General features: G+C 52.2%; 1 protein-coding gene across 7 annotated transcripts in view; it reads right to left on the bottom strand.

Moving 5' to 3' along the window:
- The window catches only part of LTBP2 (latent transforming growth factor beta binding protein 2), a 117,282-nt gene that overhangs the window by 80,088 nt on the left and 11,947 nt on the right, over positions 1-25,247 (bottom strand). For all 7 annotated transcript variants that reach the window (XM_032287870.1, XM_032287869.1, XM_032287866.1 and 4 more), the window contains exon 3: positions 5,905-6,151. In XM_032287870.1, the coding sequence (XP_032143761.1) occupies positions 5,905-6,151 (247 nt within the window). The remainder of the gene's footprint in view (positions 1-5,904; positions 6,152-25,247) is intronic.

The following is a 25,247-nucleotide window of genomic DNA, read 5'->3' as shown; positions in this document are numbered from 1 at the left end:
TGCAGGCAGAGAACAGGTGCTGGAGACACCAGGCCGGGAAAGCGTAGGGATGGGCTACCTCCCCTCTCTGAGCCTCTTCTCACCAATGGAATGGCAACACCTGTTGCAAACAGGGCCACCTGTTGCAAGGAGCTGTGAGACGTAAAACAAAATGTGTGCAGACAGCTAATTGACCCAGCCCTACTCAGCTCTACAATGGGCTGAGTCATGCTCAAGGTGCTGGAGAGATATCAACCAATAAAACAGAGAAAACCCCCTGTCCTCCCTCACCTGACAGTTTCTTGGGGTAAGAAAAACATTAATTCAAATACACAGGTAAAATACCTGAGATGTTAGTGCTGCAGAGAAAAACAGCCAGGTGCGAGGTAGGAGGGTGTGGAGGGCTTTAGATGTAATGGGCAGAGAGGGCCCCACCAAGAAGGAAAGGGGAGAAGCAGCCATGGGAGTGTTGGGGGAAGTGTTTTCATGTGGGTTGAATTGTGTCCCCACGAAAAGACACGAAGTCTTAACCCCGGACCTATGAATGTGACCTTATTTGGAAATAGCCTTTGCAGATGTCATTAGTTAGGTTTAGATGAGGTCAAGCTGGATTAGGGAGGACCCTAAATCCAATGACTGGCACCCTTATAAGAAGTTGACAACACAGAGACACACAGACACACGCAAGGAAGAAGGCCCTGTGATGAGTGAGGCAGAGGTCAAGGTCATGCAGCTACAAGCCAAGGAAGGCAAGGATTGCCACCAGCTATGCTGGCCGAGAGGCACAGAACCTTCTCCCTCAGATCTCAGAGGAAACCAATCCTGCCACCTCGATTTTTGGACTTCCAGCTCCTGAGCTGTAAGAGCATACATTTCTACTGTTTTAAGCCACTCAGTTTGTTATGGAAGCCTTAGAAAACTAATGCAGGGGCCAGGTACAGTGGCTCAGCTTGCCCTGAGCTCACGCCTGTCATCCCAGCACTTAGGCCAAGGCAGGGAGATTGCTTGAACCCAGGAGTTGGAGACCAGCCTGGGCAACATGGTGAAACCACATCTCTAAAAGCCAATATGGTGAAACCCCATCTCTACTAAAAATACAAAAAAAAAAAAATTAGCCAGGTGTGGCACACGTCTGTAGTCCCAGCTACTTGGGAGGCTAAGGCAGAATTGCTTGAACCTGGGAGACCAAGGTTGCAGTGAGCCGAGATTGCGCCACTGCACTCCAGCCTGGGCGACAGAGCAAGATTCCATCTCAAAAAAAAAAGCCAGGTGTGGTGGTGCACACCTGTAGTCTCAGCTACTTGAGAGGCTGAGATAGGAGGATCGCTTGAGCCCAGGAGGTCGAGGCTGTAAGCTGTGACACTACACTCCAGCCTGGGTGACAGAGTGAGACGCTGGCTCAAAAACAAACAAAAAAATTTCAGGGCTCCAGGGAGGGAGATAGCAAGTGCCAAGGCCCTGAGGTAGGATTGTCTCCAGCGTGTTTGAGGAAGATACAGTCAGCTGGCAGGGCAGAAGGAGGATGAACACGGGCTGAGAGGTGAGGGTGGACAGCGGGGATGTCAGAAAGGTTTTGAGGCCAGATCACGTAGGGCCACCCTTGTGGCAAGCCCTCGATAAGAGGGAGCTCTTCCACTTTAGACAAGGGTCCCAACTGGAATGTGCTGCAGTGAGTGGGTGTGGTTGGCCCCCATGATCTCCATCCCTGGGGTTACACCTTTGAATATCTTATATCAAATAGCAAAAGAAAATTCAGGTTATGGATGGAATTAAAATTGCTAATCAGTTGACTGATGGAATTAAGGTTGCTCATCAGTTGACCTTAAAATAGAGAGATGGTCCTGGATTATCTGGGTGGGCCCAGGGTCATGACATGGGCCCCTAAAAGTAGAAGAAGGAGGCAAGGGAGCGAGTCAGTGACAGAGACAGCCGAAGAGACAGGCAGAGGGAAGATGCAAACACGGAGTCCAGCTGCTGCTGCTGGGTTTGAAGATGAAGGAAGGAGGCCACAAGCCAAGGAATGAGGGCAGCTCCTGATGCTAGGAACAGCCCTCGAGTGACAGCCAGCAAGGAAACGGGGCCTCAGTCCTACAACTGCAAGGGACTGAATTCTGTAGATAACCTGAATGAGCGAGGCAACAGAGCCCCTAGAGTCCCAGGAGCCTACTCACACCTTGATTTCCGCCTGCTGAGACCGGTTTCAGATGTGTGACCTACAGAACTGTACAGAAATAAATGTGTGTTCTTTTAACCTGCTAATTTTGCGATTGTGTATCACGGCAGCCGTACAAAATGAACACAGTGCACAGTGGATAAAGAGGTGGGGTGTGCAGACAGGAGGCAATCCAGAGGAGAGGGAGCAACCAGGCAGGAGCTGCCTGCTGGGAGCCACCACCATGGGGCCACAGCTCCCCAGACACCCCCCAGACACCCCACTCAGGGCTCAGCACTGCCCTTCAGGCCCCTTGTTGCCCATGTCGTGACCAAGCTTGCTTAGTTTCTTTTTTTTTTTTTCGTTTTGAGATGGAGTTTCACTCTTGTCACCCCGGCTGGAGTGCGATGGTGTGATCTCAGCTCACTGCAACCTCCATCTCCTGGGTTCAAGTGATCCTCCTCAAGCCTGTGTAGATGTCCCCAGGGCTCAGCCTCTAGGTCCTCAGGTCTGGACAAGGAGCAAACCCAGCGGAGGTCTTCCCATTCTTGACATCTACCCTTAACCTCCTCTCCCCTAGGGCTGGTAACAACGGTCCTGGTGGAATAACCCTACCCCAAGCCAGCCAAAGCCACTGCTGGATCTGCTGACCCCTGAGGCTGGGTCTGGGCTCTGATTTATTCTCAGAACAGGTCTACACATATGTACATGTGCACACACACGTATACACACACACACACACACACACACACACGCTCCAGTTTCCTCTGTCTGCTCTTTGCAACCTCCTCCCATCCACCCAAGTCCTCAAGGCAGAGAGATCCTGCCTATTGACACCAAATGTGTGTTGAACGCTAACTCACATCAGGCGCCACGCTAAGTGTTCTACTCACATGATCTCATTTAATCTTTCCTGTCATCCTATCAGGTGGACACTATTGGCTTAGAGAGGTTAGGACGAGTACCTATTGTCACATAGCTGGTGAGTGGTAAATCCAGAATTAGAGCACACCGAAGCCCAGGCTCTAACCCTGACTACTCAAAACATGGTCCATGGTCCGGTAGTATCAGCATCCCAGGGGATCACGTTAGAGCTGCTCATCCCAGACCTGCTGAATCAGAACCTGCATGTTGACAAGTCCCCAGGTGACTCACCTACTAGTTTCCGTTTGGGACGCACTGGTCTAAACCACTGCTTTCCGAAGCCTGCAGGTTTCGGGTTCTTGCAACCAGCCCTCTCTCCATCTTTTAGTCCCTTCCAGGCTGCCTGCTTTTGCTCTCCAGGTGAGGCAGGCCTTCTGCCCAGCCTTGGGGAAGAACTCATGGCATGGGGCTCAGAGGGAGTCTCCAGGCCCCTACAGCCAGCCCAGATGACAGCTGGACAACATCAGTCTGGTCCTTTGTAGGGCACCCTGCCTGCCGCCTGAGACGCTCCTGGCCTCTCCCTCTGGTCTTCCTCCTGAACACGAGTCTCTCGGTTTCTGCCTGCTCTCCTCCAGGGGGCATCTGGCCATCACCAATCCATGTAGTGGTCCCCTCCCCAGGCATTTCCCTCCCCAACTCCTAGAATGCCCCCTGCGTCATGTCACCGCCTCTATCTGGACACACAGGGCCTGTCCAAGTTGCTGTCAGGAGAGAGGCCAGGGACTGCTTGGGAAACCTGGCCAAGGTCACAGGAAATGTCTGACACCACCAGGCAAGCAGGATTTGGTCTCCTAAAACAAAACACAGCTGGGCCAGCAGCTGGGCCAACAACAAGGCGCTCCCAGATTTCATAGCATTGAGGCCCCAGGGCACAGAGAGACTGGCTGGCCTAGAGGCTGCAGCTCATTAAGAACATCACAGTAGCCCCTAGCCAGGGAGCCTGTGAAAGTCAAAGAGGACAGACCTGCTGTGGGCCAGAGACCTCACCCAGGACCTCGGCCCTCCACTGCCTGTCACAGACAGGAAACCTTCACTAGGGGATGGAAGGCTCACATGGCATCCTCCTTGCCTCGCAGCCTCCCCTCTCCCCATCATTTATTTATCCTCAGTTATTTATCCATTTAACTTACAATGATTGAGCACAGAAGTGTGTCAGGCATGGTGTTAGGTACCAGGGACACATTCGTGAACGGGAGTCCCACCTGGACCCTCGGCCTGGACGGATCAGAAGAAGGCACCACTGGCACTGCCCACCTGCTCACAGCCAATCCCAGGCCCACACTGTTATCCATCTGGGGCTCCTTAGCTCTGCTCTTTGTTTCTGCCCCAGCATCCCTGGGCCTTGGCTGCAGGGTTTGGCTCTTTTGCTCTTGACCTTGGAGCTCCCTAGGCCCTTGACCTGAGTCCACCCTTTCTTTCTCCCTGCTCCTAGCTGCCCTTGGAAAACATCTGCTTGGGTGCCTGGGGCCTGGAGCCCAGCTCACCAAAACCCTGGTCTGCCTGACCTCACCCGTTCCCAGAGTTCCTGAATACCCTCAACCTCCTTTCTTTGCTCTCCCTCCTACTCAGCCAGTCTCTCCTGACCTTTCCTGCTGAGACCTAACCTCAAGGTCGGCCTCCTCTTCCTGCTTCTCCTGGCCTCTGAGAGGGCAAATCCTCTTCCCCTTTATTTCAGCAAGGCAAGGTTGCAACATTTCAGAAAGAACTTCTTAAGTAGGAAGCGAATGGAAAAACTAACCTGAAAAATGAAAAGGAAAACACAGTCCCCTAGAAATGGACTGGTTTGTAAAGTTCAGATTTCCTGTCCTGAGCTAGAAAAAGTCTAGCCAGATTGGCTGGCAAGCAGGCCAGGGAATCCTGCCCAGAACACTCCCCTTGTTCACTTTTCTTTCTACTCCCGTCCCCCACATGTTCCTTCTCCTCCCTTGTAAGGAGAGAGGCCGAAGCTGGGTGCTGAGGAAACTGAAGGGGCTTCTCTGGCAGAGTCCTTTCTACATCACAGGGACCACAGGTGGAGGAGGAGGAGGCCAGGGATGGGGTAGGGGATAACATACATAAATAGCTTCCATATGTGCCAGGTACTGCTCTAAGCACTTTCCTTATATTTACTAATTTAATCTTTATTTATTTATTTTTGAGGCAGAGTCTTACTCTGTTGCCCAGGCTAGAGTGCAGTAGCGTGATCTTGGCTCACTGCAACCACCACCTCCTGGGTTCAAGAGATTCTCCTGCCTCAGCCTCCCAAGTAGCTAGGATTATGGGCGCCCACCACCAGGTCTGACTAATTTTTGTATTTTTAGTAGAGATGGGGTTTGACCATCTTGGCCAGGCTGGTGTCAAACTCCTGGCCTCATGATCCACCCGTGTTGGCCTCCCAAAGTGCTGGGATTATAGGCGTGAGCCATCGCGCCCAGAGGATTAATTTAATCTTTGCGACAATTCATAACACAGGTATTATCATTGTTCCCACCTTACTGATGCAGAATCCGAGGCAGAGAGGTAAGTGACTCACCTGGGGTGGCCCACCTGGGAAATGGCAAAGCTAGGCTGTGAGCCAAGAGGCTGTGGTCCCAGGTACACGCCCTCCTCAGCTTTCTTTCAGGCACTCGAGGGCAAAGACTTCACTTCCCTCCTCTTTCCACCCTAGCCTGGCAACACCCATGCCAGCCTCAACACCTACTCTCCTGCTCATATCTCTGGACATGTGAGGGAGAGCCAAGGAGGGTGGGGAGGAGGGAAGGTGACTCTGAGGCTTCTCCACCAGCCTTTACCAAGCCGTCTAAAGGAATAAGCCCCTCCAGAAAGATTCTGAGCCCCGGACTCCAAGCCCCACAGAGAAGGGGACTTACCCGGCTGGCGGTGACTGTGGTGCAGGCGGCTGTGCTCTGGCCACGGTGCCCTCTCCGGCCGCACTGCTCCTGCGCTGGTTGGGTGAACGCTCGGCCCAGCGTCGAGGTGCCAGCCTGGAGTTCTGGGGGTCAAATTCCTCATCAGGAATGACCTCCTCACAGCGGGCTCCACGGAAGCCGGAGCGGCAGACGCAGAGCTGAGGGCGGCTGCAGGAGCCCCGGTTCTGGCACGGTGGCTGGCACACGGCTGAGGACACAGGGAGAAAGGTGACAGCAGTGGCCATGGGGTGCTGAGACCACAGCTGCCCATACCTGCCTGTTAGAAGGGCCTGCTGAGTGCTGCTGATCCCATTGCTCAAGCAGGAAGCCACTCTCCTGGCCTCAGAGGGCTCCCTGACCCACGTCTCTCCCACTTTCATCCACAGTCCCCCAGGACGAGTTCACCTCTAATCTTTGGACAACCAAAGACTGTGTGGCCAGCTGCAGAGTGGCTCAAGCCACCAGAGCCCACAGAACACCCTGAAGAGGAAGTACACGCCTGACACTGTGTTTACACTGAAACGTTCACTCCCACCAGACTGGAAGTCCCATGAGGGCAGCCCCAGAACTTAGAATAGGGACAGTCACAGAGTCGATTCTCAGTAAATATGGAGTGAATGAATGAATGAATGAGTCTCTTTTATGGAAAAGGGCCCAACATTGGCATGAAATTCAAGCAGTTTGAGTTGCTGGGGTTTTCCTGTCACTCATGAACTGTGTGGTCTTGACTTCACTGAGCCTCTATTTGCTCCTAAATCATGGGAGCGGTGAACTAAGGAGGTTGGAGGACTCTAAGGGTCCTTCAAAGGCATCTTCAACTTGACAGTCTCACCTCTCCTTCCATTGCTCTCCATCTCCCGCCCTCCTTAACAAGGCAGAACTCCCGACTATGGCTGGAGAAAGTCCAGTGGCCAGAACACAGCTACCAGCATCACAGCCTCTGCCGGCCAGGTAAGTCCCCTCCTCTGTGGGGCTTCCGTTCAGGGCTCAGGTTCTCTCTGGATTCTGCCTCCTGGGCTGTGGGTCCAGCTGGGGGCAAGGTGGAGCTGAAAACGGGCCCTCTTCCCGGTCAGCCCTATGCAGCATTAGCCACCAGCTCCCCAGGCTGACTCCTCTCTTCATTGTCCTTCATCCCCTTGCAAAGTCCACAGCCACATCCAGTGATACATGACCAAGGGAACATCCCACACAGAGGCACACACTGGGATGCAGTGTCCCGCCCCTCCCCCTCCAGGACCTCCATCAGGGAACACGTGTGAGCTGGGCAGCATGGTCTGGCTCACACTGGACCCTCAAAACCCAACACCTCATTCATCTGTCACTCATTCGTTCAACAAATAGCTGTTGAGCCCTAGCCAGTGCCAGACACTGGGACAAAGTCCTTGTCTGCCTGGGGCTTGCAGTCGAGTGAAGGACACCAACAGGAAGTAAGGAAACAATAGCATGATGTGGCATCAGGCAGTTTCAAGGGCTGTGAAGACAATTAACCCAGGTGATGCAGAGGTCCAGGCCCAACCAGGAGACTCAGATGGGGCGGCCAGGGCACCTCTCTGAAGAGAGAGATGGGAGTATGCAAAGGAAGTGGACCCCCAAAGATCTGGGCAGTCTCCCAGGCAGAGGGCGAGGTGCAGACCAGGTGCTGGAGCCTGGAAGGAACATGGCATGCTTGAGGAGCCACCGGGACCCAGGGAGGCCGGGGTCTGGCGGCAGATCAGGCATAGGCAAGGTCAGTGAGGAAGCGGAGGCAGACACACAGACCCTGTCACCCCAGGGATCTTAAGTGCACCTGTGAAACTTCCAGGCACCGCTACCCAGATCAGGTGCCTGGGTTTTGTGAGCTGAACTCTCCTTTCGGAGAATAGTACCAGAATCCAAAACGGGGGCTGGCCTGGATAAACACCTCGAAAATTCCACATGGCCCATATCACAGAGACCTTCAATGGCTCCCTGGTGTCTTCAAGATTCAAGTCCATAGACTAGCACTGAAGACTATCCTGGTCTGATCCCCTCTAACATTCCTCTATGTCAGCCTGTTCCAGCCAAGCTGGCCTGCTGGCTGTGGCCCCAGGTAGCCTCTGATCTGTCTTCTCTCTGTCTTTGCATGTGCTATGTCTTCTCTTCTTCTTTTCTTTCTTTTTTTTTTTCTTTTGAGACAGAGTCTTCCTCTGTCACCCAGGCTGGAGTGCAGTGGCACCACCTCAGCTCACTGCAACTTCTGCCTACCAGGTTTAAGTGATTCTCCTGCTTCAGCCTCCCAAGTAGCTGGGACTACAGGTGCCTGCCACCATGCCCAGCTTTTTTTGGTATTTTTAGTAAAAATGGGATTTCACTATGTTGGCCAGGATGGTCTTGAACTCCTGACCTTGTGATCCACCCACCTCGGCCTCCCAAAGTGCTGGGATTACAGGTATGAGCCACCGCGCCCGGCCCGTTCTCTCTTCTTTCCCACTTCCTCTCCATTTACCTGACTCCTACTGATCCTTCAAGGCCCACTTCCCCATCCTGGACACCCATCTCTCAGCAGCTGCTCCCTCCTTTGACCAACAGGAAAAAACCTGCCATGTTCACCCTCCACGGGGCATGCCTGCACGCTGCCATTAGTTCTTTATGCATGTGTCTCAATTTCCTAACTCATTTAGCCAGCTCCTTGAAGTGTAGTGACTGTCTCTTAACCTCTTTGTATGTTTACCTCCTAACATACACCTCACAATGACACGATTATTATTTTTATTACGGCAGCTGCTATCTGATGAGTGTTGACAACAGGCCTGGCATAGTGTCCTGCATACACGCTGTCACTGAAGCCTCTCAACAATCCTATGCAGCAGATGTGACTGTGATTCCCATTTTATAGATAATGCTGCTGAAGCTCAGAGAGGGTAAGAGACTTGCCTGAGGTCACCCAGCTAGTTAATGGTGGAGCCAGGATTCAAATCCAGTTCTGTGTGATTGAGAAGCCCAGGTTTTCCACCCCACTGACTCCCAGCTGGGTGGGGATGATTCTTCCTCTTCCTCTCTACCATCTCTGAGCCATGGCCCAGAGCTGATACGGAAACAAAGGGATCTGTTGGCTTCAAATCAGCCACCAAATGCACCCTTGAGAACTCTGTCCTGAGAAAATGAACGTCCCAATTGGCCTTGACAGTGGAGACCCCAGGACCCCACGCTCTTCCAAAGCCCACACAGAATTTTAAAGTAATGACGGAGGATGTACATCAGCTCATGGGTTTATCCAGTGAACTTTCATAGAGCGTGCACTGGGTGCGGAGTTTGTGATAGAGTCTCTAGCACACTGTTTGACACAGAAAGCAGAACACACAGGTTACAGGACAAGTGCTATGTCAACTGGACCCTCTAACCCAGGCTGGGGCACAGAGTAGGGAAAGTCAGGGAAGGCTTCTTGAAGGAGGTGATGCTGACCAGAGACACAAAGGATGAGTGAATTGGACATTGTGCACCAAGGGCCCTCAAAGACCAGTCTATCCTCAGAGAGGGAAGTAACCAGTTTACAGATTTCTTTTCTTTTTTTTTTTGAGACGGAGTCTCGCCCTGTCTCCCAGGCTGGAGGGCAGTGGCATGATCTCAACTCACTATAACCTCTGCCTCCTGGGTTCAAGCGATTCTCCTGCCTCAGCCTCCTGAGTAGCTGGGATTACAGGCACACACCACCATGTCTGGCTAATTTTTGTATTTTTTAGCAGAGACGGAGTTTCACTATGTTGCTCAGGCTGGTCTTGAACTCCTGACCTCATGATCTGCCTGCCTCGGCCTCCCAAAGTGCTGGAATTACAGGCATGAGCCACCGCACCTGTAACAGATTTTAATAGCATTCCAACCACAAGTTGGGCTCCAAGGCCAGAGCCTATTTCTCTGTGCCCAGGCACCTCTTCCTGGCAGGCCCCAGGCCTCTGGGTAAGCAGACCATGTCAGAGAATTATAACCCAGAGCACTTCCCCAGACACAAACTGCCACCACGGCAGGATTTTGGCCTGACCACCCCTCCATCTGCCCAAGCAGACTTAGCCTCCACCTGACCACCTGCCAGGCCCCTGTCACCACCACGACTGGAAACATGGTCAGCTGGGGCCAGCCCAGCAGCCATGCCAGTGCTAGGGAACATGGAGGAAGCAGACATGCCCAGAGCAGGTCTCGGCCTTGGTTTTATTTTTAGGGAGGGAATAGAAAGGGAAGGCCTGAGTGGTTTCCCACATGGGCCCATACCTCTCTGCCACAGAGACCTACAGCCTGGCATGGGTGACAGGAAGGTCATGCTGCTTCCACCTCTGAGTGTGTGGTCCTTGCCCGGAGGACGGCCTTTGGAAAACAGTCTAGCTTCCATTCTTCCCCTCCTGAGCCCTGAGAACACACCATCCTTCACATTCACAGTAAGATCCTTCATACATATGGCCAACAAGTACATGAAAAAATGTTCAACATCACTCATCATCAGGGAAATGCAAATTAAAACCACTATGAGATACCACCCTATCACAGCCATAATGGCCATTACTAAAAAGTCACAAAACAATCGATGTTGGCATGGCCATGGTGAAAGGGAACACTTATACAGTGCTGGTGGGAATGTAAATTTCCACCCTATGCAAAACAGTATGGAGATTTCTCCAAGAACCATTCAATCCAGCAATCCCATACCGAGTAAAGGCAAAGAAGTCATTCTATCAAAAAGATACCCACATGCATATGTTTATCGCAGCACAATTCACGATTGCAAAGATATGGAACCAACTTAAGTGCCCATCAACCAATGAGTAGATAAAGAAAATGTGGTGAAATCCTGTCTCCACTAAAAATACAAAAAATTGGCCAGGGATGGTGGCAGGTGCCTATAATCCCAGCTACTCAGGAGGCTGAGGCAGGAGAATCACTTGAACCTGGGAGTGAGCCAAGATCACGTCATTGCACTCCAGCCGGACAGAGTGAGACTCTACCTCCAAAAAAAAAAGAAAAAGAAAACGTGGTATATATACACCATGGAATATTACTCAGTCATAGAAAAGAATGAAATAATGTCTTTTTGCAGCAACTTGGATGGAGCTGGAGGCCATTATTGTAAGTGAAGTAGCTCAGGAATGGAAAACCAAATACCTCATGTCATCACTTCTAAGTGGGAGCTAAGCTATGGGTATGAAAAGGCATGGCCGGGTGCAGTGGCTCACGCCTGTAATCCCAGCACTTTGGGAGGCCGAGGCAGGTGGATCACCTGAGTTCAGGAGTTCGAGACCAGCCTGGACAACATGGTGAAATCCCATCTCTACTTAAAATACAAAAAAAAAAAAAAAAAAAAAATTAGCTGGGCGTGGTAGTGGCCACCTGTAATCCCAGCTATTCAGGAGGCTGAGGCAGGAGAATCATTTGAACCCAGGAGATGGAAGTTGCAGTGAGCTGAAATCGCACCATTGCACTCCAGCCTGGGCAACAAGAGCAAGACTCCATCTTTAAAAAAGCAAAGGCATACAGAGTGCTATAATGGACTTTGGAGACTCAGAAGGGAAAGAGTGAAAAGGGGTGTGGAATAAAAAACTACATATTGGGTAAAATGTACACTACTCAGGTGATGGGTGCACTAAAACCTTAGACTTCACCACTAAACAATGCATCCATGTAACCAAAAACCATTTGTACTCCCAAAGCTATTGAAATTAAATATCTACATATGCATATACATATATTTATATTTTATGTATATTTATTTATGTTATATATGTATATTTGTAAAATAAGATCTTTCACCCTGTAGCAATGCAAGACCCCAAACCCTGCAAGCCAAGCCCCTGTGGCTCGCCATGACTCACTCAGCTCTGGCTCTGCCCTGCTTACTAATAATACCTCCCGAAAACATTTAGCAAGCACCTTATCTTTATCAGACTGAGTGCCGAGGGCAGAAAGGTAAACAAGACTGAGCCCTGCACGGGGGAAGCTCTGACCAGTAGGGGTTCCCACACTCCTAGAAGCCACTTTCCAAGCAGGGAATTTGATCCTCAGTGAGGGTTAGGGCTGGCAAACTTTGGTTGGTGCAATGAACCAACAGGTCATGGGAAATGAGTGGTTAGCAGAAACTGTGGAAATGGCATTTAATATATAATATCATCGTAAATAAAGTTCTAAAAGGCTTCCACACCAGCCAGATGTGTTGGTGGGGAAAATGCCCTCCGGAAGATAACCCTTCTGAATTAACCATGTAGGAGACGGTGGGGAGGCCCTATCTGCTGAGGCAGAGCCTCCAAGTTTCAGGTTTTTGGAGGTTTAGAACCAGCTCTCGCCGGCTTCACTCGCATTCTCTCTTGTTTTCACAAGTCTCAGCAAGATGCCCAGAACTACTTGACTTCTTCACGGAAATGTAAGCATCATGATTGGAGCCGAGTGTCCGCATTATGGGATTGGAGCATGTAGACTCCTCTCCTCTCTCTCCACTTGCCCAAAAGTCACCCCTAAAGGGCCCATGATGGTAGCATCGAGTGCCTGTCTATGAATGGGAACATTCTGACAGTTTTTACTGGTCTGCCTTAAAGTCAGAAAAATAAACACTTTCCTGAGTTGTTTCTTTTTCATAATGCTATTTTTTTTTTCCCATCTAAAGAGCGTCTTTTGAGATGATGTCTTTTCTACATTTTTGGAGTTAAAATGTTCTTTTTAATTAAAGGTGTTGGCAAGTGGTAATTGGTTTTGTTTTTCCTTTTTTCCTACTGGGAAAAATGAAAAGCTGGCCACTGTATGTTGGTACTTAAGATATTTTCGGAAACATTACTGGTGCATGGAGTCCAGTGACCCTTTGGGAGGGAGAGGCAATCGTGGTTGTGTGTCCTTTGTTTAAAGGAGACTAAAGTGAAACATTCCTAGGCCAAATGAGCATGATTTCAAAACTTAAATATCCAAAAGGAAATCAGCCATCTCAGAAGCTCCAGTGGCAGAGGCTGTTGCTTAAAGCAAGGAAGGAAATGCTGAGGTCCCCGGAGAAGCAGTCCCATGCAGTGCTGCAGGAATTTTAAGAGAGAAAACCTCCAACCACGGTGGACCAGGGAGGCTTCACGTTTTGCCTTTGGAGTTTCATGCCTCCAATTTTTCCTCAATAGTAGAGATCATAGAGGCGGGTGCTATGGCTCACGCCTGTAGACCCAGCACTTTAGGAGGCTGAGGCTGGAGGATCGCCTGAGTCCAAGAGCTTGCCCAGCCTGGGAAACATAGTGGGACCCCACCTCTACAAAAAAATTTTTTAAAATTAGCTGGGTGTGATGGTGCACACCCCTAGTCTTAGCTACTTGGGAGGCTGAGGCGGTAGGCATCACTTGAGCTCAGGAGTTTGAGGTTGCAGTGAGCCATGATGGCACCACTGCACTCCAATCTGGACAACAGAGCAAGACCCTGTCTCTAAAAATATATATAAATAAATTTAAATGAGTAGAGATCATGCCTTATACTTGAGAAATCAACCCAGTATGGTTATGTGGCTCTAACGAATCTCCATTTGATGATTGGTCCAGTTATCGAGCATGATACCACAATGTCCATGTTTAGCCTGTGGGAGTTAATCTACACAAGACGGAGTACCTCCCAGCCCCGAGACAGTGCCCTCGGACAACCGGAGTTAACCCCCCAGCCCCGGGACAGTGCCCTCGGACAACCGGAGTTAACCCCTAGCCCCGCGACAGTGCCCTCGGACAACCAGAGTTAACCCCTCAGCCCCGGGACAGTGCCCTCGGACAACTGGACAGCTATGCTGTCACGCAGCCTCCTCAAGCTCGCTTGCCGATGCCAGTCTTTAGCCATTCATCATTTGCTCTCTTTGGAACCCTTTCTTTTCCACATTCCCCAGACCTGCTCTTCTTCACTGAGCATTAGAGAGGTGGAAAGTTCCAGCTGTGGGTGTTCCACTTTGTGGAGTGAGCAGGGATGCCAAAAGAGGGGGAAATAAAAGAAAACTTCTGAAATTGCCTTAAAAACAAGAAATAAAAGGCATCGTTCCCCGAATCCCCCCATCTTCCTAGCTGAGTCCTTTCTCCCCTCACTCCACCCTAGTACGGTCATCAGAGATTCCCTCAGATTTTCCACACAAAACCCCTACTTTTGGGAAGGGACCAAACTTAGAATGGGCAGACCTGGGAGAGACTCCAGAAACAGCACCCCCACCACCACCCCACCCTACTGTCTGCTCGGAGCCCCTGCAGATTAGCTACTGGGTAGCAGCAAGAACTGGGTAGTGCCCAGTAGTCCTTGCTACTATTGGTTTGGTTTGACCCCAGCTCAGCGACATCTCATCTGCATGACCCTAGACACATCTCATCTCACTGAGGTGTCTCCACCATGTGCCAGCAGCCTTGTCCACGAAATGGGGCTGATAATTCCTGCTTCAAAGAGCTGTGGTGAGTCTCAGCTGACCACCTGGACGTGGACGTACTTTGTACCCTCTAAGGCTGTGCTATAGCTGCGAACTGTCTGTGGTTATTTAAATTTAAATGGATTCAGATTAAAGAAAATTTAAAATGCAGTTCCTTCAGTCTCACAAGCCATATTTCAAGTGCTCAGCACCCACACGTGGCTCACGGCTACCGCATTGGACAGCAAGAGATAGAACAAGTGCATCATCACAGGAAGTTCCACTGGCCAGCGAGGCCAAGCTTAAAACAGCAACACAAAACCACTCCCCCAGAGGCAAGATGGCTTCTGAGCTTCTCTGCTATGGCCCTTTCCCCAGGAAAGGGCAATGTCAGCTCAGGCCCCAGTTACAAAGATGAACAACCAAGGACCGTGGTGCAGGGTGGGGACCGAAGTACAAGGTAGGAACTGCCTTCCAGGTGTCAAATATAGCCCGGCCCCTCCCCACCCCCTCACCCCCAGGCAGGGCGTTTGTCATTAGCTCCATCTCCTGGGCCCCAGAGACACCTTCTCCCTCCATCTATGACCCATTAGGCAAAGGAGGCACCAACTTCCGGGTGGGCCCCTCCAGCCCTTCCCTTCCTTGCTGGCTTCCAGTGCCACCCCCTCTCTGGTCTGGGAGAGGAATCTGAGCCCCAGACTCTCAGCCCAGCCCCCAACTCCTAAAGTTCAGCTGCTCCCCAGGTTAAACCTTCATTATCCCTAAAATCCCCAAAACCTGTGTCAGTGGGATGCTAAGACCCTATCCACTGAGCCACCTGATCCCCTCCTCGGGATGGGGCCCTGTCCCCTTTCACAGCTAGAGGCCTTTGCACGTGGGGCAGTTTGTACCTCATCCACAGTATTTACCTCAGACCTCCCTGGGCACCTGATGTGGGACCCCCATCTGGAGACCTCAGTTTGTCCCTGGAATCTGCTTCCTGGGGGTCCACCTGAGGCCCTGAGCTGTTCTCCGCAACTTTGACCTTTGGTTTCCACCAGAAGGGGAGGGACCCTGATGTGAGAGCTCCCCCAGCCCGGAGAATCCCTGTCTGGCTCATATACACCCCCGGAATCCTCCTCAGCATCTCTCTCTCCACTTGTAAGCTCTGCCCCGCCATGTCTCCCAGGCCCTGACGGAGGGCCCGAGCCCCCAGGCTGTGGGAGAAGCCAGGGCCTCCAGGGCTCGCCCAGCTCCCACACAGCTGTGCCGGGGCCACGGCTCAGGACGGCTGGAAACCGCACTGGGGCTCCGGGGCCGGCCAAGTGCCCAGCTCCAATATAGCAGTTGTGTTCACATAAAAGCTTCTAATGAGAGAAAGATGCCGTTCTTGGCCCCTCACGAGCTCTCTGCAGACGCTGTCTGGCAGGCCAAGCGGTCCTCTACCGTTTGGCGGCTGGAGGGGAGGAAGGGGAGGTGTGAGTCAGACCTTGGCCCCCAGCCCTTCAGCACAGACCGCCCTGTTAATTGCATTAACAAATGCTGAGAGGCTGGGCCAGGTGGGGGCCGGGGAGCCACGGGGCCAGGAGCTGGGGCAGAGAGCAGCCCCAATCCCACCGGCTCCAGCAGGCATGAGGAGGAAGACTCTGGGCCCAGCTCACCGCCCAGGGCTGAGAGGCCTGGGCTCCTCTCCAGCCACTGCCCCAAAGCAGAGGAGAGTCATCCATCCATCCCCACAGTCCCAAGAGCTGGTCTGGGAGGAAGCCTCAGTGCCAGAGGAGCCCCAGAGGTGAGACAGGCTGGGAGGGGTCCCTGGGGATGAGTCTTTTTCAGAGAAGTGGCTTCCAGGGGAGATGATTCTGGGTTGGAGTGGAGCCAGCCACCCTCCCACAGCAGCACCACCTCCACGCCCAGGCCCAGGACAGTCTAGAGGGACGAGCCACCACCCCAAACACTGACAACTCAGAGAGGCCAGGGCAGGGGTTAGGAAGGACAGTGTGGCCCTGTTGTCGGAGACACATGTTTGAGATCTGACTGCGGGACCTCAACCTGGGGACAGTTTCGTCACCTCTGTGAGTCTCAGTGTTCTTCTCCAGGAAATGGTCATGCAGCCAGGCGTGGTGGCTCACGCCTGTAATCCTAGCACTTTGGGAGGCTGAGCCAGGTGGATCATGAGGTCAGGAGTTCGAGACCGCCTGGCCAATATGGTGAAACGCCGTCTCTACTAAAAATACAAAGATTAGCCAGGTGTGGTGGCAGTCACCTGTAGTCCCAGCTACTCAGGAGGCTGAGGCAGGAGAATTGCTTGAACCCGAGAGGCAGAGGTTGCAATGAAAATGGTCATGTATTCAAACGCACAACTTGCCAGGATGGCAAACAAGAGACTGTCCTCTTGGGGCTTCCAATTTAGTCAGAGGGACTGTCACTCAATAGGTAAACAAAGAAATCAAGCAGGCTGGGCACGGTGGCTCATGCCTGTAATCCCAGCACTTTGGGAAGCTAAGGCCTGCAGATCACTTGAGGTCAGGAGTTCAAGACCAGTCTAGCGAACATGATGAAACCCCATCTCTACAAAAAATGTAAAAATTAATCAGACATGGTAGCACACACCTGTAATCCCAGCTGCTTGAGAGGTTGAGGCAGAAGGACCGCTTGAACCTGGGAGGCAGAGGTTGCAGTGAGCTGAGACTGCACCACTGCACTCCAGCCTGGTTGACAGAGCGAGACTCCATCTCAAAAATAAAAAAAATAAAAGAAATGGAACAGAACCTGGGACGTGAGGGATGGAGGAGATAGTCAAGGGCTCGAGATCCCAAAGAACAAGGCTGGCAGGGGCTGCTCAAGCCAGAGTGGCCAGGGCAGCCCCTCTGAGGAGGGCACCTCAAAACAGAGACTGGGAAGATGACAAGGGCTAGCTGCACAGAGAGATGATAGGGAGCAGACACGGAGGCAGGAGAGTGTGCCTCGACCTAGAGGCCAGCAGCCCAGGCTGCCCTTGGGGAGCTGGGTGACTGCAGGGACACTGCGGCAGGAAGGTTTAGGCAGGATGTGTTGAGGGCAGCAGGGAGAGCAGGCAGCAGGCTGTGGTGTCACCCAGGAGAGCTGTGACAGGGCCCTGGCCCAGAGAGGCAGCAGAGAAGCAGGCAGGTCCATGAGGGAGTAAAACAAACAGGGCTTGGTAATGGGTGGGTGTCAAAGCCTGAGCGAGAAGGCGGCATTCCTGGGGCCATGGGGTTGCTGGCTCGAGCAGGCAGGTCGATCGGGGTGCCAGTCAACAAAGCAGGTAAGATCTGCGCCAGGGAGTTAGCCCAGAGGGAGGGAAATCACGAGTTCGCTTTCGACAAGTTGGGCTGGAGAGGTCTGGGAGGCATCAAGCACAGATGTCGAGCAGGCAGCAGATGCTCAAGACTGAAGGTCGGACAAGAGGCCTGCTGAGAATTCATGTAAATCTGGGCAGCCTCAGCCCAGAGACAGTGTTTACATCCCGAGAAGGCAGCAGATGGTTCTAGGACCAATGCAAAGACCAAGAAAAGAAGAGGATCCAGACTAAGTCCTGGGAAACCCACAGTTTTGTAGTGGGTGGAGGAGAAGCAGCAGCCAGGGAAACAGAAGGACACGGGACCGAGAACATCATGAGAGTTTGAAGGAAGATGGCAGCGTTTGGCACATCCAGGCAGAGTGAGCACCGGGCATTACCGTTAGTATTGCATGTAAACGGTCAGGCACAGTGCCTGCTGGCACTCAATAACCAGGGGCGGTTCATGCTCCGCTTGGCTCCTATGGCCCCGCTCTGTGGGGTGAGGGACTTGGAAGGTCTGGGGAAGTCCAACATTATTAAGACATCAGGTCAAGAGGGAGAAGCCAGCAAAAGAGGCTGAAAAGAGGCAGCTAGGGATAGAGGGAGGAACCTGCCAGGCCACACATGCCAGCATTTGCTCACTCAGCTCTTTGACAAACAGATCCCAAACACATACCAAGGACATAGGTGTGGAGAGAGGGCCGGGTCTCCGCTGGTGTCAGCAGGACACAGGGCCTGGCTTCAGGAAGCTCCCAGTCAAGCACATCTCCTAATCATCTCATTGGACAAAAAGTCTCAGGGTAACCTGCTCCCTAGGAAGATCTGGGGTACCCCCAAGCAGCGAGAAGAAATGGACAGGGTCTTTTTTTTTTTTTTTTTTTGAGATGGGGTTTCGCTCTCGTTGCCCAGGCTGGAGTGCAATGGTGCAATCTCGGCTCTCTGCAACCTCCGCCTCCCGAGTTCAAGCAATTCTCCTGCCTCACCCTCCCAAGTAGCTGGGATTACAGGTACCTACCACCACACCCTGCTAATTTTTTTGTATTTTTACTAGAGACAGGGTTTCACTATTTTGGCCAAGTTGGTCTCAAACTCCTAACCTCAGGTGATCCATCTGCCTCGGCCTCCCAAAGTGTTGGGATTACAGGCGTGAGCCAACACACCTGGCCCACAGGGTCTCTTGAGGGGACTGTGCCCTTCATATCAGCTGGGTTCCACTGAGGTCATATTATTTCCCTTTGCCACCTCCCACCTTCCTTTCCACCATTCCCTGCCAACTTCAGAGTCCCCATTGGATGGTTCATCCAGTGGCAGGTGCTAACCAGTCAGTGAAGATGCAAATCCACCCTTGCCCTGATCCTTTTACCTAAAGTTTGTTAAGCATTTCCCACAACACGGTCCTGGGCTCACTGCTTTACATGTATTACCTCACGTAATCATCTCATTCTTATAAATACAATAGGTTCTCCTCTCATCCCCATCTGACATATGGGGAAACTGAGGCAGAACAGTCAACAACTTCCCCAAGATCACAGTGCTAGTAAGTCATGGAGCAAAGGTCTGAACTCAGGAGTCTGAGTCTGCAGCTGGGGCTCTTAGCCACCTGGCCACAGTCTTCCGCTTCAGGTTGCGGTTGGCATGAATGGGGCAAACAGGATCCCTCAGGGAAGTCAAGGAGGAGCTCCGATCAGGAGAGACAGGGTTCTTGTAGGACCAGGATGGAGACTAGAGGAAATGCCATTCCATTGCCTCTGTGATACATGCACAGAAATGCCAGGCCCACTCCAGTGTCTCCATCCCAGAATCCCCTGCACACCGTGGGGAGTTTCTGGAAGAGCTGATGGAACCTGGGCAGCAGAAACGGATCTCTGAGCACAAGGTGGGGATAGGCCCTGTGTTAGTCAGTAGACACTTATGGAGCCTTTACCTTGTACCCAGTGTGCTGCCTGCTGGGGGCGGTGAGATACAGTCCCTGCCCTCAGAATCAAGGCCAAACATGTATAGAGTGCATGGAACATGCCAGGCTTTGAACTAAACATCTGACCTAAGTTACCTCATTTATTCCGTACAACTCTTGGAGGCAGGGCCCAATGCTGATCCCAGTTTACAGAGAGGAAACTGAGACACAGAGACTTTAAGCAACCTGCCCAAGGTCCCGCAGCCACTACGTGGTAGAGCTGAGAGCCAACAACCCAGGGAGTCCAGCATGGTCTCCTGATCTAGCATTAAAATACCAGCTAAACTCAGCCTGGGCCAGGCTGTCTACATGCATTTACTCATTGATCAGAAAGCACAGAGCTAAGCCCTTGCCCTCTGGAGCCAGGCTGCCTGGATTCATGTCTGGGCTCTGCTGAGTCTCGGCAGCATGACTTGGACAAATAGCCAAACTCATTTGTAAATGGGGATTAAAAACCAAATCTAGCTTACAGGCTTGTTGTGAGAATTAAAAATTAACAATACAAGTGTTTAGAATCATACCCGATGCACAGTAAGAGCTATCGAGTCATTATCATTCATCCCCAAAACCAACTCTATATAGATTGTTATGCCCATTTTATGGACAAGGACCTGTGGCTAGAAAAGGGCCAGTCGCTTGCCCCAGGACACAGAGCTGGGACTCAAACACGTCTCCAGGGATCTGGTGCCAGAATCCAACGTACATGCTCTTGATCTGGAGCCTTGCTGTTGGGGCAGGAGTGGGAGAGTAACTTGCCTGCCCACTCCTTGACAGATACAGGGATTCTCTTCCGCCCTCCCCAAAGCAGCCCCAGCCCCTGTGCATCCAGGCTGAGATAAAATGAGAAATCTAAGGAGTATTCAAATCCCCTTCCCCAGTCGGGTTGGGGTTGGGCGTGAGCCAGTCTGGGAAGAATGGACAGTCTTCCAAAAGCTGCAACTATAAACAGGACACTGTCACTCCACACCCTCCAGTTCTTCCCCTCAGCTGGGCAGGGCCGGGCAGGCCCCAGTCAGCTGCCTCCACAAATACATAAACACATAAATCCCCAGAGAGAGAGAGCTGGCAAAGACACAGAAGGAAAGGCAGATACCAAGACTAGAGGAGGAGATGGCGGCCCAGCTCTAGCCCCCACCAAGCTGGAAGGAGGGGCTGGGTTTCCAGCAGTGGGCACCTGCAGAGCAGGACGGAAGGAAGGCAGGCCCCGGAGAGGGACTGGTATATGACAGTGACCTGGAATTGATTCTGCCAGGGGCAAGACAGAGCAAGTGAGCAGGAGCCAGTACTCTCCGCGCATGGGCAGTGGGTTGGGCCCACAGATATCCAGGAGAGACTGAGTCTCCACGTGGCTCTGGCACTCGACTTTACTCTTGGCAGTGGGAGACTGTCAGCCCCCAACTCTCGCTGGCCCAGGAAGGCATCCCCTCATGAAACTGCTAGGACAGAATCATGAACATTCCCCAACATTGGCCGTCTCCGCCCCAGCCGGGAGGGCAGCTGTTGGGAGGGGAGAGGGAGAAGTAGAGTCGTGCGGGTTGGGGAAAGCCAGCTGACGGGGTGTGGAGCCAAGAGCCCCCCTTCTGCGGAGCTCCGGACAAAGGCATCCAGTGCCAACACCCCACTGCCCGCCTGTGTGGTTCTCATTAGGCTTATTAGCAGCCAAACAGCAACAAGCAAACAGCACAGGAACCAGTTAATGAGCACACAGCCCTTCGGCGGGCAAGCCAACTGCAAGTGGGAGAGACTGTTGCCCACCAGCCACCACCACCCCCTCCAGGAGAGCTGCTGGCCTGCGTGCCCGGGTCAGGGGGGGCAACCAGGGGGTATCAGGGTGAGAGGGCCAGGGAGAGAAATACCAGGGGAGAAGGTACTGGCAGCCTCCTACCTCAGCTTCCTGGTGCAGCACCCGCTGGGGCACAAGGGTGCCCCCCACACAGGCGCTGGTACTGTAACAGTCTGCAAACTCACTCAACCTTGAGTTCCTAGGGTTGAAACTTCAGTCTGTCAGAAAGTAATGCTGGACCATCACTAGCAAGTTAGGAAACCAAGAACCTCCAGGGCTGGCGGGCCCAAGTGAGACCTATGCCCAGACCCCTCAGGCAGCTGGGGAGAAGCCCACCTGCTGCGAAGCCACCCACTCCAGCTTCAGCCCAAACCTCAGCAACACTCTCCATCAGCCAACGCTGCCTTCCAGCAAAGGCTAAGCTCTCTTTAACACACCAACGCTCCTCCCTGCCTCCAAGTCCCAATCACTCTCCAGGCCTCCTGAGTTCTAGAACGCCCTGCTACTCAAAGTCTGGTCCCTGGGCCAGCAGTGTCAGCATCCCTGGGAGCTGGGTAGAAACACAGGATATCTGCCCCACCTCAGATCTGCTGAATCAGAATCTTCCCTTTGATGTGATTCCCAGAGGATTTGGGGGAACATTCAAATTTGAGGAGGGCCCCCAGGGCAGATCTTCCTGTGACTGACCCCCAACTCTGCTCAGTGATTTTTGGCCACACCTAGAATCACCTAGGGTGCTCTTAAAAAATAACAGTGAGGCCGGGCGCGGTGGCTCAAGCCTGTAATCCCAGCACTCTGGGAGGCCGAGGCGGGTGGATCACGAGGTCAAGAGATCGAGACCATCCTGGTCAACATGGTGAAACCCCGTCTCTACTAAAAATACAAAAACATTAGCTGGGCATGGTGGCGCGTGCCTGTAATCCCAGCTACTCAGGAGGCTGAGGCAGGAGAATTGCCTGAACCCAGGAGGCGGAGGTTGCGGTGAGCCGAGATCACGCCATTGTACTCCAGCCTGGGTAACAAGAGTGAAACTCCGTCTCAAAAAAAAAAAGAAAAATAAATAAATAAATAGCAGTGCCAGGCCCCAGTCCCAGAGCTTCCGCTTAGCATAAAACCACCTGGCCACCCACGTCCCCGGCTTCTCTACCCAGAGGAGTTGCTCAGAGCTGATTATGAGTCTCAGGTTCTTTTCCAATCAGCTGTGTGGCTCTGAGCAAGTCACCACCTCTCTGAGGATCACTTTGTTCTTCTTTAAAATTATGAGTGGCCAGGCGTTGTGGCTCACACCTGTAACCCCAGCACTTTGGGAGGCTGAGGCAGGTGGATCACTTGAAGCCAAGAGTTTGAGACCAGCCTGGCCAACATGGTAAAACCTTGTCTCTACCAAAAAAAAAAAAAAAAAAAACCCCACAAAAATTAGCCAGGCATGGTGATGGGTGCCTGTAATACCAGCTACTCGGGAGGCTGAGGTAAGAGAATCATTTGAACCCAGTAGGCAGAGGTTGCAGTGAGCTGAGATCATGCCACTGCACGCCAGGTTGGGCAACAGAGCTAGACTCTGTCTCAAAAAACAAATCCATTCTTTTTTTTTTTTTTTTTTTGAGATGGAGTCTAGCTCTGTCATCCAGGCTGGAGTGTAGTGGCATGATCTCGGCTCACTGCAACCTCCGCCTCCCTGGTTCAAGCAATTCTCCTGCCTCAGTCCCCCAAGTGGCTAGGATTACAGGTGCCTGCCACCACCCCAGCTAATTTTTTGTGTTTTTAGTAGAGACAGGATTTCACTATGTTGGCCAGGCTGGTCTCGAACTCCTGACTTCATGATCTGCCTGCATCGGCCTCCCAAAGTGCTGGGATTACAAGCGTGAGCACCACACCCAGCCTAAAAAATTTTTTTAAATAAAAATAAAATAAAATATTGAGAGACACGTGTTTCTCGCCCACCTGTCTGTCCCTGACCACAGAGGGCCTGACTTCTGAGAGCCGCCATGCATCCAGGTTCCCTGAAAAGGAAAAGGTGTGCAGGCAGATCTGCTTCGTTGTTTGTTTTTGAGTTTTTGGCTCTGGTTCTGTTATCTGGAGATCCTAGGAGCGATCCTGCCTGAGCTGCATCTTCAGACAGGCAGAGGGTCAGGGCCACGAGGCCCGAGGCAGAAGCCAAGAGCTTGGTGAACCCGCATCTCCAGCCTTGCGGGAATGAGAGCAGCGGCGTCACATCCCATCATGCGGGGTGTCAGGACAACCGCAGACGAGGGCATCCATGGTGCTGGGAACATGACATGTTTTGTCACACACCTGGACTGCTAACTGTGAAGCCCTCCTATGGAGAAGGGCCTGGGGCTGGCCCTTGAAGGAAGGGAGCTGGTGAGACTGAGGCTTTGCAGCCAGGCTTGGGACTGGCAGAGGCAGGGGCAGCCACCTGCAGGACAGTCAGGCGGAGTTCCTGGGGAGCTTATGTGGACCCAAGAGGGGCCTGTGGGAGGAAGGAGAAAGATCCAAGGGGCTCCCTCAAACTCTCCTATCTGCTGTGATCTGTGGGAACTCTACACTCTGGAATGCCCAGCCCCCACTGGTGTCAGGATGCAAGGGAGCCCTGGAGATTCAAGGCTGGAGTTCTGGAATCAGTTGGCCTGGGTACAGCCTGAGCTCAGCACTTGCAGCAGCGTAGCCTTGGCTGTGTTTCCTAAGCAACCCAAGCCTCAGCTTCCTCATCTGTAAACCACGATGATAAGTGTACACATACTTCATAAGATGATTGACAGGTCAAACTAAGACGATGCATGTGAAGAGCTTAGCGCACTGGTGGGCACTAGTACATACTCAGTTATTAGATAATAGTATCAGGAGCGGGAGCAGTGACAGCAATAGTACCATCACCTCCAGATCACAGATACAGAAAGCAAGGCCCAGAAATTAATGTAAGATACCTGGCAGCAGGGTATAGGTATTAAGAAGACTGACCCTGGAGTCAGGTTGTCTGGATTGAAATCCTAGCTCTGCTTTTTCTGACACGTGATCTTGGGCAGGTTACCGGACTGTACTGCACTTTCCTCATCCACCCGCCACAGAAGATGTTTAAAGTGCACCGTGCACAAAGTGAGTGCTATGAAGGTCCCAGCTCGTGCTGTTGTGAATGCCCCTGATACCATCAGTGGAAAAGGCTTGGGCACGGAGGCTCTAGCTCTTCCCAACTCACTCCTTGGTTTCCACAAAATAAGATGATTTTCTCTCCTTTGAGCCAGCCTGCCAGGCATCAGAGCAGTCCAAGGGGAGACGGCTCCAGGCTGTGTCATCTGACCCTCCTGGTAGAGTGCCTAACAGAGGTCAGGGCCATTGGGCCAGCCGCCAGGGGAGAGGTGGATGCTCATCACATGCTACATGAACGGTGACCCTGGAAATGTGGGAGGCAGAGGCTCTGCGCCAAGCATTTTCTGCAGAACACAGATGCACGCGGAATCCTGAGACCCTGCCAGGACGGTGAGTGAGTCAAACACAGTAGGGCAGCAGGAGGAATGCAGGAAGCTTTGAAGACAGGAGCAGTGATTTTCCAGCTGGAGGCTTTTTTTTTTCTTTTTTCTTTTTTTCCAAGATAGAGTCTCTCTTTCTCACCCAGGCTGGAGTGCACTGGCACAATCTCAGCTCACTGCAACCTCCACCTTCCGGGTTCACACAGTTCTCTGCCTCAGCCTCCGAAGTAGCTGGGATTCCAGGCGTCTGCCACCATGCCCACCTAATTTTTTGTATTTTTAGTAGAGACAGGGGTTTCACCATGCTGGCCAGGCTTATCTCGAACTGCTGACCTCATGATCTGCCCGCCTTGGCCTCCCAAAGTGCTGGGATTACAGGTGTGAGCCACTGTGCCCAGGCCTCTTTTTTTTTTTTTTTTTTTTTTCCTTTTCGAGGAGTCTCACTCTGTTGCCCAGACTGGAGTGCAGTGGCACAATCTCAGCTCACTACAATC

Source organism: Sapajus apella, unplaced genomic scaffold (assembly GCF_009761245.1).
Source record: "Sapajus apella isolate SASKATOON/1434 unplaced genomic scaffold, GSC_monkey_1.0 scaffold20, whole genome shotgun sequence".
Lineage (NCBI taxonomy): Eukaryota > Metazoa > Chordata > Mammalia > Primates > Cebidae > Sapajus > Sapajus apella.
The sequence above is the reverse complement of the archived record's forward strand: the minus strand, read 5'-3'. Positions and strand labels throughout refer to the sequence as shown.